Source organism: Osmia lignaria, chromosome 10, assembly GCF_051020975.1.
Source record: "Osmia lignaria lignaria isolate PbOS001 chromosome 10, iyOsmLign1, whole genome shotgun sequence".
Classification (NCBI taxonomy): domain Eukaryota; kingdom Metazoa; phylum Arthropoda; class Insecta; order Hymenoptera; family Megachilidae; genus Osmia; species Osmia lignaria.
In genome coordinates this window covers 10,629,055-10,651,499 of record NC_135041.1, presented here as the reverse complement: position 1 = coordinate 10,651,499, position 22,445 = coordinate 10,629,055, and the positions used below count along the sequence as shown (strand labels likewise).

Below are 22,445 nucleotides of genomic sequence, written 5' to 3'. Positions count from 1 at the left end.
TTGTCTTTCGTAAATTATTATTCGACGCGTAGTACGTAATCCATTTTCGTTTTTCTATAAAACGTTCCGTTCGTATTGGCGCAGAAATTCTATTTAAGTTGTAAATGATAACAGGACGAACTGCACTATTATTATTAGCAGCGATCGAAACTAAATTTATTTGACAAATGTATTTAGCGTCATTATTGCTACGCGCGAATGAAACAATTTCGCCATATTACATTATCGTAAAAGTGTTATTACCTAGTTGGATTAAGTTGTACAGTAGTGAGCACGGCAGAATTCCGCTGGGAAAATGGCTGCCCTGGTTCCCGGTTTTCTGGTTCTCCTCAGAAGCGTCCTCATCCGCGGGATTCCGCCTTTTTCCAAAGGCGATCCGATTTTCGTTAAATCACTTTTTTAATATTAACATAATTAAAATTAAAGTTCTGATCATTTTTGCTCCCCTTATAACGTTATTTTTCCTAGGGAAGTCTACTGTGCTCGATAATGTGCATACCTCTTTGTATTTCAATGCAGAATATTTTCTTTTATATGAAATGAAATTTTTCACTCGAGAAGGTATTTATAAGTTGCTGTCGTTTAACGTTATCTATAGGGTCCTTGTATTATTCTGAAAAAAAAGAAAAATGTAATTCTGTAACGCCAAGTTCTACAGATTTCGTTGAAAGAAAAATTAATGAACTTATGAAATGTGTAAATTAAGTTACAGTGCATGATAGCCATCTTCGTTATCTCATAATGATCTGTTTATTTTTTTATGATCTGTAATGCGATACGTTTACATCGCATATCCTATAACTCATCTTTTAATTAATGTTAGCAATCAAAACATGCTTTTGTAAAACTGCGGGCGTTCCGTGTATTTCATGGAACGTACATAGACAGCTAATCGACGTTAGTTTTACTTGATTTAAGTACGATACTATTGTGTTAATTGTTATATTTTGTTGAACAATAAAATATTTAATTATGAATCTCTTCGGTATGCAGATGTGTAATTATGTATATTAATTAGGATGAGCATTAAGTGGACAAACTTATAGATAACAAATATATTTTCATGTTTTTTCTTTAGGTGCATATGATAATACAAAAGGTAAATTAAATTTGGTAAATATCACTTTTGTCGCAATGATCAGTCTGACATAAATAAAACCTATAATTACAGATATTATACGAGAATACTACAAATCCTGCAGCGCCTGGACACTTTGGATGATTTAATTTCAGTAGACCTGTTTCGAATAACTAAAATAATAATACTCGTATCTATAACGTTAGAAATTGTGGCGTAGTATTTATTTGTTAGAGTGTTCAATAATGGACACTTATTTTTTCTTGCTCTTTCCAAGTGTCAAGGTATGGTGTTGGGGTTGCTGAGCGAACTGAGTTTTCCGTCTATTAAATTCTAGGATATCGTCCTCGAGTTTCTTTCTACTTTCTTCCAACTTCTTCTTCTCTTCCGTATGATCCTTTTTCAGCTTATCAAACTTATTATGCAGCTGAAAAATATACAATTAATTGAAGTTGTTCTTACAAACAAGAAATAATGAGATCGAAAAAATCAAGTACCTCTTTCTCTGCTTCCTTTAATTCAGCCTCTTTTTCTTTTACCCGTACTACGAACATTTGTCGCATTTCATCTTCCTTTTGTTGGAGCTCTTGCAAGTGAATTGATCTCTTTGCTTCACAGGTTTGCTGGAAGCTAACCGGTTTGTTTTCACTATCAACATCGCTAAATCCCATCTGAAAATAAGAATCAATAATTAATGAAATACTCAGGAAATGTTATTTCACGCGAATCATTACCTGTTCCAATCTCTTTTTACGATAAAGTTCATAATGGCGACAGTGCGTTTTTTCTCTCATATCCTCCATATTTGTTCTGATCAGCATTTCGCGCAATTTAACGAAATCGCAGTGAGATTCATTTTCCACTGTAACAAAAAATAGTTAATAGACCATGTATCGATAAAAAAAGAAATAACCACACGATCGTTTACCTTGCACTGTTCCCCATGGATATTGACGAGAACGCATCATTTTGTTCCCAACTTTAACAAAATCGGTGCTACCAACAACTGCAAAAGGTACATGAGCATTCATACTAGTATTTACTTCTGCCACACTTTCATCATCAGTGGGAAATTGATAAATATGAACTCCATTATTTTGCAGTTCAGATATAATTTTACTCTGAAATTAATAACACACATTAAAAACATAATCCCATACTTTACAGTTGCTCTTGAAACATACCTTGAATTTTTGCAACTCTGTTTTTGATATTGTATCAGCCTTAGCAATAATTGGAATTATGTTAACTTTTGTGTCAAGCTTTTTCATACATACAAGATCAATTGACTTCAACCTGTAATTACATATTAAATAAATAAGTAATAATTAACAGATGTGCCATAAAAAGAAGATCTGTATGATATATCTACCCATGACCAGTTGGACAAATAAAATATAGGCACACATGGATACGGCTATCGTGATAAGCTGCTAGACAACGCTTTATCTTCAGTTCTTCTTGTAAATATGCCTCAAATTGTGCATCTATGTAATCAACAACAGCTTTAAAGCTATCCTCCTTATTAATTTGATCTCCATATCCAACAGTATCAACAATGGTAAGCTTTAGCCTCACATTGCTCTCTTGTAGTTCATAAGTATGGGCTTTAAGCTTCACAGAAGGAAGATTATGTGGGCTCTGAGTGGATTCAAAGCTTGTATTAAACAAGGAATCCATAAGAGTGGATTTTCCAAGTCCAGTTTCACCTATTACAATAACAATTATAAGCATAAACCATTATCAAACAAGTAACATATGTATCGCATAAAGACAGATTGTTTTCTATACCAATGCAGAGAATATTAAATACAAATCCATTTTGGACAGATTTATTCACCAACTGATCTGGAAGACTGTCGAATCCAACATGACCAGACAATTTTAAATTACGTATGCTAGATTCCAACTGAAAATGTTGAAAATACATAAGTGTTAAGAATATCGAGATGGCCGGAAATTAACAGTACTATCCATAAAAGGAACGATAACGCTCTATGAATACTGTTGTTATGATAGAAGAAAGAACCAACGCCCTTCAGGCTATAAACACTATAAATACATCGACAAGAGTCGGAGTTTATGTTTACATACAAAGAAGAATACCCGTGTGATAGTTTGTAATAGAACAGACAGCCAAGATGTCTGTTATTATAACGTAATACAGTAGTAAAGTTTAAAAATTGACACCTACCTTGGCACGTTCAACTTCCACCGACGCCATTTTTAATCCTAGTGACGCGTGCGTTTACTCATACAATAGTTCCCTGTAATTCCACACACGTATGTGTCATAATTCATAAAAATCTATAACATTTATTAATTAAATATAGAGCGAAAGCAAAATATTTAGAGATATAGTATTCTAATTGTTTCGTGGCTAGCCTAAATTAAATTTGAAATATCTGTGACATAAATACTTATATATTGTTTATGATATTAACATTAATTAAATTAATAAAACTATTGGTATTAATCAATACTATTGTTGCTATATACGTCTATACAAGAAAAAACGCGAAACATTTATATACATATATAACATTTGCAGTTAATTTAATTCAAGTAAATTAACAGTTACATTTAATAACATTCATATTATATTATTCTTTCTTGTTTAATATAAACAATATGATTTCCATAAACAAACTAGAATGAAACATTTAGCTGTTTAATTTCACGTTCGGATTCAGTTAATTTGAACCATCGCGCTTCCCCCACTCCTCCGCAAAGAAGCGCGCGCCGCGCAGGTAGGAACTTAGGAGCTCAGTATGTGTCGGGACTGCGAGCGCGTCGCTAGGGTGTTTCGCGCTGCCGTGCTGGCAGGCTCCTCATAACAGTGTCTACTTTCTAACATGGCAGATCAATTTGTGTTGTATTATCATGTGACGGGTAAAAGCTCTCGTTCATAAGACGATCTCTGTGTAAACTATCGTAGATTTTCCTTCCGAGGAAAACGTGTTGCCAGCTTAGATTACGGTCGCGATGGCGGACATGAAAAGTCCACCGTTCAGTGACATTAAACGGCCCGAGGAGGTGGTGGCGATGGCGATGAACGACGGCCTGAAATTCGCCGTGCTGATCGGGCTGATCGAAGTGGGACAGGTGTCGAATCGGGAAGTTGTCAACACCGTGCTTCATCTGGTAAGTGAATGTTAATTATTCATTAAGTACTATCCGCTGTGCCGGTTATTCGATTCACGGCCATTCCCGCCGATTTCTCGACATCAGTCAAAATCTGTCAACTCGAACTGTCAAAGCTCTCATTGTACGACAATCGCATTGTCAATTATCTCTCTACTTACCGGAAATCGAACGCGATACACCGCGAGTCATTCGACATGAAAAACGTTTTGAAACAATGACGTTTCTCTTTTAGACGATCGTATTCAATATTAACGCGAAAAGTTTGTTCGAACCTAACGATACTCCTGCGGTTGAACGTGGTTCCTGTAACATGTTTTCCCAGGTGGAAAAACAATTTTCGTCCACGGAACCGGACGTCAAACGACTCGGTTGCGTTTTATCGTTGAATTTTTAATGCACACACCGGTTTTACTGTCGCCGATTCCCTTTACGGTCGGCAACTCCGTTCGGCGTGTCGCGACACTGTCGGGAATTTTTATTCCTTCGTTAATACTTTTCACGCTTGTTTACCCTATCCCTATCTATTTTTATTCGTTATCGTCGCGACACTTTAATTCCATCCTCGTACGACACGCGTGTGTCACCTCGAATCGTCTCGAGAAACGAGGAAAGCGTGGAAAACTTTCGCACCGCAATCATTCAACCGTATGCGTAATCGGTCCAACTTTTATGCTCACTTTTTTTATTTTCTTCAATCATGCATTTCCTATTGCTGAGACATCAAGAAACTCTACGCTTTGACATCACATATTGCGTCCTACAGGATATTATATTATTCGTCCATAGAATTACGAGTATTTCGATATAAACACAGTTGTCCATATGTATTTAAATGTTAATTTATTCTGTAATTTCCTTGGATTTTTCAGGAATTTCATTTCCTGTTTTCAACTTTTTAAAACTATTATTTTCGTATATTTAGCTTATTTATTTGCTTTCTGGACTGTTATTATTTTTTTATCAAAGGTTTCTTTTCCTTGTATTTGAATGAAATAACTAATGAACACGCGGCACGTAGAAAAACACGTTTATCGGTGTAATCTTGTCGCCGAGTTTCCACGTGCAACGCTCGTTAAAATTTCCGTCCATCGTGTCTCTTTACCTTGAAACGATGCAAATAGGTTAGATTTCGGTTAGTAAAATTCGTGGTACAAAAGGAAAATGATACGTTTCTTTTGTTATCTTATATTCGGACAATCTTATCTCTTTATTGAGCATAAGTTGATGATATAAGTTTCCTTATGAAACACATTTGAAACGTATATAATGATTCTTAAGAAGTCGTTGGCGACGTTGACCCCGTTACTGAATACACAGTCGTATCCTTTTAACTGATTCATAAATTCTTGCTAACCGAGGCTCGAGTTTCAGCCGATCAGATGCTCTAAGTGTAAACATAAACACGGACATCTGTTTGCTCGTAAGAATCGTAGGTATTCATTCTACTGAAACTGAAGCCTCGAATGAGAGCACTTTATTTTATTTAAGGTTTACTATTTCTATTTTAGGCAATTATGCAGTTTACCGGCTTTTCTAAAATTTATCTATTTCATTGTAGTTTCTTTTTTCAAATACCTTCATTTTATCCCTAAAACGAAAAATTTATTTCTATTTCAATATCACCATTTTCACGATACAACTTATACCATAAATCTTTTAATATAGCTACAGTTTAAGGAAATAATATTTTTGGAAATATTTTATCGAGACAATATCCTATTCCGTATCTACACTGTTATATTCTTAAATAAATGATTACTTACTCTGTACGTGTGTACACAGGTTTCATTGATAAAGAGTTAAGATTTCGGTTAAACGGTTACAAATTGGTGGAACGTGGTCGTGGGTGGACGGCTAGTTTTCGAACTGTGGAAAAGATAAATACGTAGCACGTGGCAGCGATTAATGTCCGGCCGTCCAGTCTGCACAGAGTTACGATCGCTTTCGTTTTTCCGATTTCGTTGCCCGTTACCTGGCTGAATTAGCCGACGAATATCTGTTCCGAACTGTTTTCCATTGATCTCTTCCATCCGGTTCGTGGCCGATCAAGAGATGTACGGCCGTATCGGCAAACGTTTGCTTCCATCCTCTTTGACCCTGAATTAATTAACGCCGTTTGTGCAGCCGGTATCGTCGCTTTTCGAGTACGCGAAACGCGAAGGAATATCAATGTCGATGAATAAACACGGCTGGAATCCTTTGTACTCTCTTTTTCTATCTCATCGAAGTTCATTCTTCAATGTGACTAATAAATAAATTTAATAGATCGACGTATTGACGAGCGTGTTAATAAATTACAATTAATAGTGTTCATTTTGATTGCGCGTAATAGATCGCGTCTTAAGTGGCAATGAAAATGAATAAGCGATTCTGTATGAAGAGATGAATTGAAAGTGGAGACTGAAGGGTTTCGTAGAAAATTGATTTTGACGATGTTGCCATGAATTATGGCCACCATAGATACCTTCCATTTTCGGGGTGAAATATATTCCTTCGTAGTAAGTTTTCAGAGTACCTTGCATTATTAACTTTGAAAATATTGCTTGAAAAATACATGATCTATCGTATATCCAAGCATGATATGTGAGAATAAATTTTTTTTAAAAATATTTTCTTAGGATTTGAAATTTTCGTGATTAAAGTTAAGTTATTGGCCACGAAAGTATTAACAGCCATAAGTGCGTTGGTATATCAGGTGATTGATTAACGTATAGGTAATAATAATAGTTGAGATAAGATACGGATTGTTCACGAAACATATAATTTCCTCAAAATTATTTTCAATGCCATTCGTGTCATTTTGTTGAAATTTTCCAAATTCCGAAGATGAATTTATATATAAAAATGCATTCAAGCGGTGAATGTAATTTTCATTGTAAACATGTCAGAAATTTGGGCACAGTTCGTGTGTATCATCGAATATCTTATCTCCTAATTATTTTGAGTGGTGTATTTCCACGGAACGCATATAGAGATTCTTATCTACGGACCATTCAACACGTTTCGAATCGTTTTCACAAAAAGTTTCTCGTTGCTGCAGTGGCACTGCACATTTGCAGGCTCTTTTATCAAGTCCGCGTATACGGCTTTCTTTCGAATAACCTTGCTCTAAATATACGCGGTAGGCAGCGTCGTTTGGCGGGAAAATTTGCCTAAGTAACTGATAAAGTGGAAGCGGTTTCGAGTTTTTCCGCGTGGTAGGATTATCCGTTTAGCTTTCAACGAAACGGACACGCGGGCCTCGTGAACGTGGCGCAAAGAAATTGGCTAATTAGTTGAGTAACTCGTGCTTCTTTCTCTCCTTTTCTGTCCTTTTTAACACGCCTCGCCTGATTATTGAGCACGTTAAACCAACCCTGGCACGTTTTCAAAGCGTTCCCGGGGGGAAAAACCATTCCATTTGTTGGATCAATATCGTAATTTGACTGTTCCTTGAAATTCGCATACGCAAAGTGGAGTCACTTTGTATTTCTTACGATCGTTACCTAAGGTTTTTATTTAGAATACGCTTCCAGGGGGATTGAATTAAACTCGTAATAAATTAAAAATCATTTTAGGATGCGCGTAGGTTGCCGTTCATCGTATCGTGTGTTCGTTCATGCTAGCCCACCATGCATCAAATGAATCGGCTTTTGTTACGTTCACGCACAATTAATCACGCGGACAATACACGTCATCCTATTCAACAGAGAGAGAGAGATGGCGATTTTTAGGAATTGATAATTAATGTAAACGAGAAACGGAGGCTCTTTTAGTCTGTTCGGGCAAGAATATCCTTTGGCGTTATCTCGTGATTATGGATGAATCGTTGGTTACTCGTATGGATTTTATACGAGCGATTTGAGCTTGATTGTTTAATGATAAACGACTTTCTAATTACACTTCTCTTTCTTCTTTTCACGGTCGAGATATTATACCGAATGTAAATTTATGCCGGTGATTGGTAGAATGTGAACCTTGATCAATCTTATGAATTTTTATGATTCTTTGTTAAACAGTTGCGAATTAAGATTGTGGAATTACGAATTAACTTTTAAACGATGTTTTTATCGAATTCATTAAAATTCATCGAGCGTACTTCGTTTATGGAATCAATTTAATCGATTGGTTTTAATCTGCATCACAGGTATATCCAATTATTTTCTCGGAAATATTTAGATACAAAATTTGTATACAATAATTTAAAATTAAAAATCCAATTATAAAAATTATTCTTCTTATTATTAACATGGATATAATTTACGATTATAAACAGAAGTTTCAAGGTCGCTGTATTTATTGTTCAATGCGATATAAAATATCATTATTATTCGATAATATGTTAAACATTGTTCCCCAAAAATGATTCAATTTCGGGCTAATGTTGAAAGCGCAATTCCTTACACCTGTTGGCTGGATGACTTCACTATGGCGCCGCATCTGATATCAGCAGGACTTTATTACCTGCGCTTCGCATCAGAGTATTATGCAACCAGCTGTTTCGGATACCACGCGAAACGACCACGAATTTCTATCTGTCCGTGTAAATAATAATAATATGCGAGTCCCTATCCTCTTCCGTCGACCGATCGTTACTAATTGATCGAACAAAAGCGCGATTTCGTAATTTCCATATAAATGGGAATGCAGATTCGACGCGTTGCAAGATCGAACGACGGAATTCATAGCCTATTGTCATCGTTCGTTTCTATTCGCGCGTTTCGCGGCACGGTTTTAGGTGTATCTATTCATCGATTGCCAGTGGAGCTTCGTGCGAATCGATTGTCCTCTGTATGCTTCTCGTTTCACCAGAAAAGTTTCGTATTCGCGCGATGCTCACGTGAGAAACTTGAAGCATTGATTAATTTAGTCGTTCGAGCAATTTCCTTTAAAGGAAAAAAAAGTGCTGCGTTAATATTACAGCTTGTTTACTTAGAAGCGAATAATTTATCTTCCGTTGATCGTAGTTAATATTAAATTTGCAGGTATACGTTAACACTTTGCCAAAGGGTAAAAGAAATTCCACGTAAAATCGTGTATCGAAAGGCTGAACAACTCGTGAGATATTTCAATTTTTTGACAAGTAGGGGTATGCTGTCAGCACGTGTTCGGAAAGAGGGGATTAGCATGTGTCAAGGATTTGTCGCGGATTTAAATCAGCGTCCGTTGCGTTATTGTTGCACACCTTGCAATCAGCAAGCGCAATTTCCGTAACTTGAGCGACTGAATCGCGTTTACAATCGTTTCAGCGGCATAGCAATTTTATGTTCGTTGTTCGTTACCGCGATCACACGCTGGCCAGTAATTAATTCAGCGATAGGATTCTCATTATTTGCTTTCAAACGTTAACGCGTAACGCGGTGCACGTTTCGAAGCGACGAGAGTATAATTACTGGAAACCGGCGTGAACGATATAGCTGGATGATAGCGATCTCTTCCACAAAATTGTCCCGTGTCTTGGCGGAAAAGCTAGGAACGTAATTTCTCTTATCGTTGATTGGACAAATTATTTCAGTGGAACGGACGTTTCTGAAGGAACTGAAACGTTGTTTCATACATTTGAAAGCCGCGATCTCACGGAGGACTTTAGGTGGCTCGATCGGTTCCTTCTAGCCGTATTACTCGAGAAATTAGACCCACGTAATTTCGCGTAATGCTTACTCGGATTTCAAACAGCAAATATTTCAAAAAATAAATCGAAAAGAAAGAAAAAAATTTTTTCATTCGAGGCTTCGTTCTCGAGAAAATCAAGAATGGTTTAGATTCTAATTCAAAATTGATTTTCTCGTGAACGAAGCCTCGAATGAAAAAATTTTTTCCTTTATTTTCGATTTGTTTTTTCATGTAGAATCCCTTCCCACTCCTCGGTTGTACTACCGATGCAGGGACACCCTGTATAGCTGAACAGAGATAGGGAGCGAACTGCGTTTTGTCTTGGCTCTGTTAGCGGACTTGTTGTCAGCATGGCTGTAGAAACGTGTCTTAGACAGGGGCTAATTGGAGCTTGCTTGGAGAATAGTTAAACGAGGACTTTGCGTAGGCGTTGCAAATGTCCTTTTGCTTACGAGTACGGGAAACGTGTTGAATGCTATTGGGGTCACTGTTGACCGCCACCGCGAATTAGATACATTCTAGTAGAATCTCATTAGAAATAATTTTCTCAATGGAAACCATTCTATCTAGCTGTGCGCATTCATCTGCATAATGGTCAGAGGCAAGATAACACGTATTTGAAACGATGTTTCAAAACACTTACGCTCGTAATTGAGATAGAGAACAGAGATATCCTAACAGATTCTGCTTTCAGTTACTCGGTTAATTAGTGATTTAAAGTTTTCAGGGAAGCTTAGGTGCACGAAGCAATCCACGTAATTGCTTCCACCAAGCTAACCGGTTAAATTGTTGATCCATTCGAACGGGAATCGTTCGTTCAAAAAATCTCTGCGTATTTGTTCAATCCTTTCGCCTCTGTCGAGTAAAGCACTTTTTAAGTTTGATTACTACTTTTGAGATTCCTTGTATGTTTGACGATCGAACCTCGAAACTCGGTGCTCGTTTTGAACCAGCAGTAGCGGTGCAAAAATATTTGCCAATTGTAACACGTGTCGCAGGTCGCGAAAAGGGAAAAAAGCAAGCGAGTAAATAAAAGCGGATACTCGTGCAACGCTCGTCAATTCGTGTTAACATTTACGTTTTATTCCAGCCATGTACGCCCTTTCATTCTTTTCCTTTTGTCTCGTTCCAGTTTCGAATTGTGCAGGCTCGTTGGAAATTCGATTTCGTTGCGCTCGTGTTCCGCGATCGTTACTCGATCGTCGTCGCATAAACGATGATTAATTACAAACAACGCGTTGTAATCAGCCGGTGTACACCTTAATTCCACCTACTAATTACTGTTCAATGTAATCACTGTGCGCTTGCATTGTTTGCGAGCCAGCAGCGATTCGAAATGAGCGATGATCGTGATGGAAATCTTGTTACACAGTACGTGTTATCATTTTCCACAAAGTTGTTTAATATTATGGCATTGGAAATTGTTTCTAACACTGAGTATTGAGTACCTAGTTTTTGGAACTTAACACTTAACGAACGGCTTGTTATTTCTATATATTTTTCCATTTCCGGGCATTTCTTAGGGCAGCGCGATTAAAATTAGATATTGTTTCTAAGACTTAGGATTTCGATCCTGAGTGTTTGAACTGAAGACTCCCAAAATGATGAAATAGGGACTTAGAAATTAGCAAGTAATAATTGGCAAGATTCTTGTTTCTTCGAATAATAATTTTCGATAAAATCCAAGCATAGTTTACGTCAGAAGAAAACCTAGAACAACGAGCAGAGCGCATTCAATTCTGACGTAATACACATAGGTCGTTAAGCTTCTTTCACAACCAATCACATAGAATTAATTTAAGATACAAATTTACAGTCTTACAAATTATATTGATGTTGCATCTTTTTCATTTGTATCCAGTTTAAAAACGCTTTGAACGTCTGTTCTAAAATGACCTGATAATTATTCAGTATTAACTATTTCTACCGCCACATTTGATGTACTAATTACTCAAGACCTCGAGATTTCAATATCACGATACGTAAACGGTAACGATTTAATGGGCTGACTTGCGAGGAATATCATGAGACCTATTGAAAACTTTCCACGTTTGCTACTGAGAGATACATACGTCTTGCCTTTCAATTAGAAGATTGCTCTCGAGTTGTCATGCAAGCATACCAGACAGACAAGCGAAATGCGCGATGCACTTTGTTGAATCTCTGGGACAGCGATGACATAACTGTGTCTTAACTCGATAAATTTATCACGGTTATAGTAACAGGTTGGACGAGATTCACACCGTGGGATTATTCGCGCGTACATACGCGTGTAGCCGTTGTTGGCTTTATCAAATTGTAGCTGGAACAATTTGGAGGTCGGTAAGATTATCGTGATAACGTAATAACTGAAAATATTGCGGGGATTTCGTGCGGAAATATACTCTGCGAACTCGATGTTCCTCTGTTTCTAAATTTTATTTCATGAAAACAAATTGAATTTCTTTCTGAAACATCGATCGGCTGGCAATTTCGAAAGAATACAACAGATTCTCTGGTGATTCGAAATCTCGATTACAGTCTGACGAACTTAAAAAAACATCGATTCGAAAACAGAGGGTGATGCCAGAGGCAAACTCGATCGAACTGTTCGATTTCCTATTACTTTCAACTTTTATACAAAGTTGGAGCGATATTCCCACGAACCGATAACGCGGTGATAATAATGTACATTATCGATCGATCGGGAAACGATGTTATTCATTTTTAATGTTTCATTCACCATCGAGGGTTTCTCGTTACATTTTTCTTCTTCTTTCCTTCCTCATCGATTCACCGTTTGGAAAACGTGCTCTGGCACGGGTTTGTATCTAGCGGAAGAAAGGCCGGTGTGATAAGCGAAAAATTGCTATCGATACTGACATGCTTAATCGCGTTAATCTAGCCGTGCAAATAACGCGGTATCTCTTGATTCGGTGCATAGTTTGCTCGTGCCCACCCCTGATCTCATTAGTCTGGTTTATTTTGTCATGCATACATGGTTGCATATGCATCGTGTTCAGGATGAATAATTCGAAACAGCCATTTCATTTCTTCGATATCTCGTCCACAATTACAATATATACATATGCGAGAGATTAAACGTTTATTCAAGGAAAGTGCAAGTGTTTCGGTCGTACAATATTCTTTTATTACAGTGATGGTATTTGAACAAAAACACTCCCGACAGAAACCTCGATAAAAGCATCCGAACGAACAGCCGACTGAAATCTTTATTCTATGAAGAGAAGAAGAAACATTCTACCAGTACACACATACACACAGAGTTGGATCAAAGCCAAACACTTTTATCAATGTACTGATATTGAACGAGAAGCTCGTAGTAAAAGAGTTGTGCGTGGTTCTTTAAAAAGACATGAAATACAACATACATCGTACGGGATAGTTGAATAAACATGGAAGGTAATTTCATTTCCGCGAATGTTCCCAACTAACGTGTATATATATATAATGGTTTTTTAACCGTGGAAGCTAAGTAGGTATTTTCAACGCGTACTCAGTTGAGACTGTAATAAAACGCGGTCGGAAAATTGTCCGTTGAGTCATTGCCCTTAAGCGGTAGAAAAATTTTCCAACTGAAAATGCATGTGGACGTTTGCCAAAAATTTCGATCGTTATACCGCTATTACTCAACGATCCTACCGGTAAGCGTGTTAAAAGTGGAATTTCACGGGCACGCTGTATATCTATGGAGATCTGACGCCATTTACAATTCAAGTAGGCACAATTTAGCCGCCAAAATCAAGCGAGATATTTTTTTTTTTTTTTTGTCATTTCAACAGATATTAGATCGTCTCATAAATAATGGGTAGATAGATTTTTGAGTGGCACGATATTCGGGTATTATGTTTGAAAAAGTAATTGAATATTTCGGTAGTTTCTTTCGAAAGACGTTTGTTGGCCTGGTTTTCGTCTGGTCGTCGCACCGAAAGATTTTTCTCTGTCCGTCAGTGCTTCCGGTAGATGTTAGAAAAACTCGTTAACTTTAGGGGCTGGTGAAGGAGAAGGCCTAGTATTAGCGAGAGGCTGCAGAGAGAAGCTCGGTCAATAAGAGGCGCCTCCACCTGCACTGGACTTTTGCTGATGCAGCCTTCTATCTCGGCATCCATTCTCCTTGCGCGTCTTGCACCGAATTCGCGTGCTCCTTTCTATAATGTAATTTCGTGCGATCCGCTACACAGCCCGGTACACGTTCCTCTCTCCGTCTCTTCTGCCGTTGATTACGCTCCTTTTAGCGTTGATAGGGAAATACACCAGTGGCGAAACAAGGAAGCAATCGTGAAACGCGTTGTTCCAATTACAAGGATACGTAACTGGGTGAAGTAAACATCGAAATAGTGAAATTTCGAAATTTTAATGTTATTTGTGATATATTAAAGCGCGCCAAAGCGGTGAAGTAAACATGGAAATATTTGCGATCGAAATAATGAAATTTCGAAACTAATGTTGTTTGTGATACATCAAAGCGTGTACTTTAGATGTTCGTCAAACGTGTTTCAAGAATCTAACAAAGTCGCCACTGCACACGCGTGTATGAGCTTCGGTGGCAAGTATGTTTCTAAAGGTGGTCAGTGGCTGTGCAGAGGGAAATAACGAGCAGCGTGAGTATCGAATGCTTTTAGAGCGAACGTTTATGGGAGAAAGAAGAAGGTGATGTAGAAAGTAGCACGTAGGTGTGAAGCGAGCAATTATTTCATCGTACGTTCTGTTCTGTAATTATCTCGTAACAAACAGCGAAACTTTTGATGGAATAGTTGCTTGAATATAGGTATTCGATGCAAATACGTGACACGACTCGTTCCCTCTATTTATAATCGACTTTTTTCTTTTTAAAACACATATCGACACGTTGAACGTCATAGCGCTCTAGAATAGACGACATAATTCTCTGGCGAACCGTATCGCAAATATAATAAATAAAATCGTGTTTAAAATTATAAAATAAATCGTTCGTCGTGCATTCAGATCGATACAAAGTTTTTTAACAGACAAGGAAGCTTTCAAATGTTAACTTCGAGGATTACGCGTTTCTCGCAAAAGTCGGCGAGTTCTTCTAATTTAGATTGTATCTAAGCAACTTAAATCGCATCCAGCTGGATGTCACGTTGCTATTAAGTGCAAAGTTACTGCAAAAAGTTACTCTCAACCGGCTACTTCAGTTTACTGTTTCTGACGGTTAAACTTTTTTGCAATTCGTTCTGAAGTTTTAGAACGGACAGAAAGTTTTAGATAGAAGATGTTTTCAAGAAATATACCTACTAATTTTATCTCCATCTTATCGGTTAGTGTCTTATATTCTGTAGGCTTTTAATACGTGCGATTCAATTTTCAACTAATTTCTTTGTAAAACCCTAGGCATTTGGTTCAGACGAGCGAATTACCGTACTGTTTAATTTGTATTTAAATTGGAAGCACGACACTGTTGAAGCACTTTGGCGAACTCGCGTATACGTTCATACCGTATAAACGGAGGTTCATTTAATTTCGCGTAATTTTTTAAATGATACTCGACGCAATTTATCAGCAGTTTGTTCTGCTTGCGAGCAAGATAATTCGGAGTTAATTATTGATCGCGGCTAGCGAGTAATGTCGGAGGCAAAAGTTGCACCAGCATTTCTACGCGGGAGGGAAAAACTTCTTCGCGTAATTTATCGTGCGTTGATGACAGGCTGCAACTTTTCCACGACCTATCAGCTAAAAATAGGATTACAGTGATTTACGACAGCCGTAAAACCAATATTTCATACGCGTTTCTGGCTAATTTTGACCCGACTACAAACCGGATATCGAAGTGATCGATTTCTTTGAATGAAAATATATTTTTCATTTCGTGTTTTGTGCAGTCGTGTTCTTTACTGCTATTTCAACTTTGATCCTTTCATATTTATGGACAAAATTTCTCATGAATTGCACTTTGTGCACTTGAATTGCACTTAGTCTTCTGCTTTGTCCATTTCAGCTTCTGATTCCACGTTATTAAAAAGTCTCTACCGAAAACGTTACAGTCTTCGCGACAGGTTTATTTTATTGTCAGACTTCTTTGCAATCGCTTCATCTTCCGCTTCATGTTTTTCAAATTAAACCTCAGTCTCGGTAACCTTCCATTCCCGGGCAGACTTCAAAACCGCGGGGTCTTGGAAACAAAATTTGCCCTTTAGTCGAGCGCATTGATCCTAGAACTTGGCCTTATCAGAGCCGATGTTATCGACAGCTATGCCAATAATTTTATGCTCAACCTTTCGTACGTTTCGTTTTGGCGAAATGTACACGGTTAAATGGAAGGCTGGTCTGCTGTTTTTCACAAAATGTATACGGGGTTGTCAACAAGTAGCACGTCTGTTACATGATTTACATGGATCGTAATACATTGGAAAGGGTGATAAACGACGCTTGTTTCCCTGTTAAGGAAATTTATTAAAGAGACTTAGAAATGGATTAGAAAAGGATCTGTCCGGAAAGTCGGCGACGCACGGATCTTAGGCTTCAGGCTTTGGAATTGAAATCCGTAGAAAAATAAGCGAAATTTGTTTCTTTTTTTATGAGATACGTTAAAAATATGTAAATGACGGTGTTCACCGCAAGTAAACACCCTCTGTTCGTTTTCACTTCCAACAAGCTGTCGATCGATCGAAAACACCCTGTGCACCCTACACACGCGGTTACGTTACTACAACCTCGACACTGGGTTAATGACTCGAATGGTGAATGACAAGATACGCGTGTCGATCGAGTCATTGTCATGTTGGAGACCGGTGACACCAAGTCCCAGTCTTTTCAGAGACGGAAACTTCAATTTCACGGTAGGGGAACACGAATTGTGCTATCCTGCTGGAAATCGGCGTCATACGCGTACGCGATCGTTCATGTATAGACGTCCGATAAAAATATGTCAATTTTGTCGTCTCCATTTCGGAAAAGCAAACGGTTCTCTTCAATGGCCTCTGACGGGATTGAACGCGTTATGATGCCATACGTGTTTTTCAAGTTGATCATTAGACAATCTCAAAGGATAGAATCTCTGGGGACTGAAAGAAAATTAATTACATCGCGTTTGTGTTAAAATTCAAAATTCTGTTGGTTTTTCGATGAAGCAAATTGCATTTTAAAATGGTTGAATTCAAAATGGAGGTGGAGAGAATAGAGGCGCGCATATGGAGGGGACAGTATAATTGTGAGTTGGTATTGGAAAACGAAGCGGCTGGTTTCCTCTTTTTTTAGAAAAGACCAGAATTTGCGAGAGTGAGATGTTCCGACAGCAGCCAGATGCGCCATCCGATGAAAAAGTTCTCCCTCTGTGCATAATACAAGCTTTGAGCCGATGATTTCATTAAAACGAACACGATTTTGCCTTTCACGCACGTGAATGGGAAAGCATTCTTTCTGTGAGGTCGTCGCGTTTATATTAATTTCAGGCACTTTGATTTTCGCGTACCCAGCATGTGCGCCATATTTAATTTAAAACGTTCACCTTGATGAAATATTTCTGTTTCCAACCATATTTATCTCCATAACTACCTATTTCTCTCTTTCAAGCTTTGTCATCAGACGCGTTTCAAATATTTCGCGAAATTTTGTTACCTTTTTCGCGGTAAAAGCCGTCGGTTTAATAAAAACGGGGTAAAATTAAATCATATAGAACTTTGTGCGAGAATAAAGTATACTTTGCGAAAATATGAAATTCACAGTTTCTTTTTTGAATATTCTCAATTTAATAAAATCCGCTGTCGCGGTAAATTATTTTTCCCTACGGTACTTGCTCTATTCAATTTTCCCTTTCCATTTCTCTCCTATCATCTTTATCGCACCTGTTTACTTGGCTTATCAGCATCGTAACTGATTGATTTCACGTTTCGTCGCGATATTTTACGCTCGTTGTTACATCGACAGAAATCATTTACGCTCGAAAGTCGTAATGGCAACATTCATTTGCGCCTTTTATTTTCCTTTTATTCTACGAGATTTCCCTCTCTTTTTCCTCTTATTATTTATATCGCTGTATTTAGACGTGTTCTGATTCGATGTAATGACCCTTCGCTAGGGAGCGGCCCACACCTTATTGATTTCAGACGAAACTGGTCAATCACCGTGGGCACCTTTCTTTCCTCCTTTCTTTTCCCCCGTTTCATAAACGCGCCTCGTTTCGAGATGTGATTTTGACAGCAATTAAACAGCGATTCCATGTAACAGGCGACGTCGAAAATCACGTTTGCACCGGCAACGAGGTGTAGATTTTTTAAAATAAACTGTTGGATTAACGTTGCGTAAAAATCATCTCTGTGAAACAGAGGAACGTGTTTCTAAGGCTCGAAATATTTTACAAGCTTCATGTATTATTAACGTAAAACGAAATCTAGAAAGTTAATATTTTAGTAAATTGTAATAATATTTTCATCTGCTCAGGGTGTTTAACGAGAGAATTAAATACCTTCTGTGAATCCATTTGTTTTGGAAACGTTGAAAATATACGAGGGGAAAATTTATCTCTCAGTATCATATTTTCAATGAAAATCGTCGTGTAACAATTGTATGTACGTATATTGTTACTGGTAGATGAAAATTAACGAAATATTAATATTTCGGTGAAACGAAATTTATGCAAGCGTTTGAGAGGATATTGAAAATCTCCAATGTTGAAAATCTGGAATTTGATTTATATTGCATTTTTATATCAGGATTTTGGTATTCGAAGAACACGGGTCAAAAATAATCCAGATTTGATCCAGCTGGACAAAGGTTATAGGATCACCTGGTTCGTGTTTATTTCTGTGTCTTACGACTGACGGTTCGTCATAAAATTTCTCTCATCGCGTGGAAACAATACCTGGCGGGTGTTCATTTCACGTTGGAAAACTACTCGTGTTGCACACAGAGATCGAGTTTTTATCGGCGTTGCATTCATAACCCGAGCCGAGAATAAATGAGAAACGTGAATGTTGTTCCATGAATTCTTTCCGTTAGACAGAGCTTCCCTCGTTGTTCCTTGGCCACTGTGGTCGAGTTAGTATTCACCATTTCCTGACCTGACCCACATTCATTTCGCCATTCATTGCTTCGCGCATCTTTCGGTTGATGCGAGTCACCGACGAACGAATTTCACGATTTTTCTTGATCCTCTCGCACGGAGGTGTTCAACCGACACATTTTTTCAACGAACAATGCAACGAAAATTGAAAAAGATTTTTCTAATTCCAACATAGATTAAAACACGAATTCTTGGTGAACTGAAAATTCGTATAATTTCATCTGGTAATAGTATAATAGCTAGATTAATCTACAGTTTAGCGATAATTTGATAGACATAATGGATAATATCTGTCGTTTAGAGTGTTGCTCGATTGCATGCTCGCGTATCAAACTTTCTAAGAACGAGTTCAAGTTTTACATTAACTCTGTAATTCAACTTGGCACTTGCTACCGCTATATCGAAAGGGAATTCATTACTCGTTTCGTTCACCTTTATCCTCTGATTAATCTCGAGAAATTCTACAGAAATTATGAAAGTCGACAACTGTTTGGGCCGTAATCGCCCGCAGTTTGGAAAACTTCGCTCTTCCTCAATTACGGTTATATCCTTCCTGCTTCCTTAACAGAGATATATCTTATCCACGAGAAGTTGTCGCGCGCTAAAATATTTATTGGACACCATGAATTTCGTGCGGGACTCGCAGGGATCGTAAAGTGGACTTCTAGGTGACGTTTCACCGTTGAATCGAAGAAAAGGTGGGCGGCAATCTGCTGGTCGATATTTGCTCTACCACCGCTCTTGCTTCCTCCGTTTCCGGTAAAATCTTACTACCGCTGGGAATCGAGATTTAAATGGATCATTCCGTCGAGATAACGAGAGGGATGAACTTCATAATACATATAACTCGCGCTTTTAATTATTACTTTTTAACGAACTGTTCTTTGACGCGTAGCTCTCATTCGTGGCTATTCTAAAGATGTTTGTCCCTGGATAATTACCTTGCGCTGAGAACGATCGTAGAAACAAGTTTCTCTTATGTACACAAAGGGAGTGTTCTACTTTCTGCGACAAGGACAACTATGAAAAAGATAAGTCACACATTTTATAATAGCAAGAAAAACATATTTCATTTCAAAAATAGAAACTGTATCGATCAGTATTCTACACTCTCGACTTTACACAACCTTGAACACTCTTATGTCATCTGTTGTCGCACTTGTCTCAATAATTATCAGAAGGAGATACATATTGTCTCGTGAACCGGTGCTTTCCTGAACGCTGCGAAATTTATTACAATGATGAAAATTAATCGTGTTACACGGGCGACGTGGTAAAATGTTTGGCCACCTGTAGTAACAACGGGACGAGCGGAGAATTTATTACGCTTGTTCATTAGGAATTTCCGTGGATTTAGACTGAATAATTACGGCTGAAGTCGTCGTAAAAGCTGCACAATATGTTGTAACGCAATTACCAGCGGTGCTTGTTTCTAACGCGATATTCGTAGAGAATATGAAATAGTTTCTTTCTAAAAGCTACAAAAATTTCGTGTTCTCTATCTCGGTGGAACTTGAAACGAGATTTTTTTTTTTGTTATTTTGACGTCGACAAATGAGGCTTACGGTAGAGGTTTAAAGATTCAAGAACCGCTGAAGTAGGTTGCAAAAACGAGCAGGTTTTTGTGTGTATAAAACAACAGAGAAATTTTGTTTCATTCTCTTTTGCATTGTTCCTGTTGCCTTCATCTGAATCCAGCTTCTAATTAGAAGAGAAATTTATGAATATTTACAAACGTATGAATAAATTGCAATTAATTACCATGGCTTAAAAATATAAGATTGCAGAATCAGAAGTTTTAATTACGAAGATTGAATCATATTGAAATTTGTTGGAATGATTTTTCGATTATTGAAATAATACTCTTTTGTTTTCTTATCAGTCTCATGATATTTCCATGCAGATATTAAACAAACCGTATCAGCTGAATACACAATAGATAAGCTGCTGAAAGTCAATGTGCAATGATTTCAAAGCTTTTGAAATTAGCCTAGATAATCCTTATTAGACAACCTGTATCTAACATTGAAAATCTTAAGAATGGAGCTATAGCATTTAGACTTTCTGTCATTTTTGTACAGAGGCCAAACGATAAGAGTTATCGAAAAGATTTTGGTGCCATTGTGTTTAGTGGGTCAAAATCTTAAAGAATGGCCGAAAAAATTTTTTTTTTTGCCACTTCTTAGTATGATCAGAAATGGCCGAAAAAGGGTTGGTTCTAGAGCGAATCTCGCTCTAGTTCACTTTAACTTGTTATGCGAGATATCCTACCTGATCTTTTTTTCAAAGTCACTCACGGTACCACCTATTGGTGACATTATCATTAAATGGCAAGTAAATGCTTCTAACATAATGAATTTCGTGGCTGATGTGTATCGCGATCGAGGAACGGTCGAAAATTACAAAGCTGGCAAATAGAGCGAAGGAAAAAGTGATAAGCGGAGCCTGGATGTTCTCTGTTGCTCGTAATCGTCGCTACGTAATCGAGCGTGCACGCCTACGGCTGGATTATCCTGGCCACGGAAAGATAGGATGAACGAACGAAAAAGAAAACTGTATACACGCCCACGAACTGTTATTTTGTTCGAGAAAAGGTAGTAGTCTCCGTGCGCGCGCCTCCCTTACACGACATTTCCATTTTCGTTAATGCAAACGGACTACGTAATTCCGTGGTTCATCCTGTTTCCCTCCGTTATGTTTTTCTTCTATTTGCCGGCGAGACTTGCAACACGACTTCGTTTTGCTCCCGAAATTAATTCAACCGGATTCACCTGCGTGCTTAACCCGCGACGATTTACGATTCGCTCTTAGAATTCCTTTTCTGACCATCCCATTTTCCACCCGCGCTCTGTCCTTTATCTTATCTATAGTTTAACTCTGGAAAATTTGAATAAGAAATATCTGATTAAATCAAAAAGGTTCGCTTTTTAATTAATCGACTGTGGTAACCAAATGTGGTAGTCGCTTTCGTTCGTGTTTATTCTTTATTTCTGATTTTATGGTATGAAACGTTCGTCTCGCTGTGTGGGTGGGCAACTTTCACGTGGTCGCGGTTTGACAAGTTTTTAATAAAAGTGAAAATACGATTGCAGGTGTCGCGTTGCGAGCTACGTAACAACGTGAACTCCGACCCACCGTTTATCTATCGAAGATAATATTTTCGACCCTTGCTCCCTACCTTTACCCTTTTACCACGCATCCAATATAGGGTCGCGTGATACGTTTTTTCCCCTGTGGAAATTGTTTTCCAACTTTTTTACGCCAGCTGCGTTTGTCGGTCGATTCGAGCGGAAAAATTGAACTAATGGAAGGCTTGATGCATCTAGACGTAATACGGAGTATCGGATGTTTTTGAATTTTGTTGCTCAAAGGTTCGTTCACTTGTTTTCAGGTACATTTTACTGTTTGTCGATAGCCGAGGCCAATTCTAAATATTTTTAAGAGAAACCTTTCAGAATAAAGCAATTTGAGTATTTTGAATTTAGAAAAAAGAAGAATAATACATTTCTCAAGTAAATAAAAGTGTTATTCTTCTTTAGTAATGAAACTGGACTTAATTATAACTAAAAGCACTTCATTTCCGCTGTTATGATTTCTTCCTACCTT

At 37.8% G+C, this 22,445-nt stretch overlaps 2 protein-coding genes across 7 annotated transcripts in view; one reads left to right on the top strand and one right to left on the bottom strand.

Annotated features, from left to right (window-relative positions):
* Positions 1-1,046: 1,046 nt before the first annotated feature.
* Septin2 (septin 2) lies at positions 1,047-3,359 on the bottom strand. The gene is made up of 8 exons (XM_034339860.2): positions 3,273-3,359; positions 2,870-2,987; positions 2,451-2,787; positions 2,263-2,374; positions 2,007-2,199; positions 1,813-1,940; positions 1,576-1,749; positions 1,047-1,505 (listed from the first exon to the last, which is right to left on the bottom strand). The coding sequence occupies exons 1-8, from the start codon at positions 3,300-3,302 to the stop codon at positions 1,332-1,334; spliced, it is 1,266 nt and encodes a 421-aa protein (XP_034195751.1). The 5' UTR covers positions 3,303-3,359; the 3' UTR covers positions 1,047-1,331.
* A 493-nt stretch (positions 3,360-3,852) lies between these two features.
* rg (A kinase anchor protein rugose) overlaps positions 3,853-22,445 on the top strand; it is a 236,647-nt gene continuing 218,054 nt past the window's right edge. For 3 of the 6 annotated variants that reach the window (XM_076690719.1, XM_076690717.1, XM_076690716.1), the window contains exon 1: positions 3,853-4,222. In XM_076690719.1, the coding sequence (XP_076546834.1) occupies positions 4,064-4,222 (159 nt within the window). In that variant the 5' untranslated portion in view covers positions 3,853-4,063. The remainder of the gene's footprint in view (positions 4,223-22,445) is intronic. The other 3 variants (XM_076690722.1, XM_076690720.1, XM_076690721.1) reach the window with 2 other exon arrangements.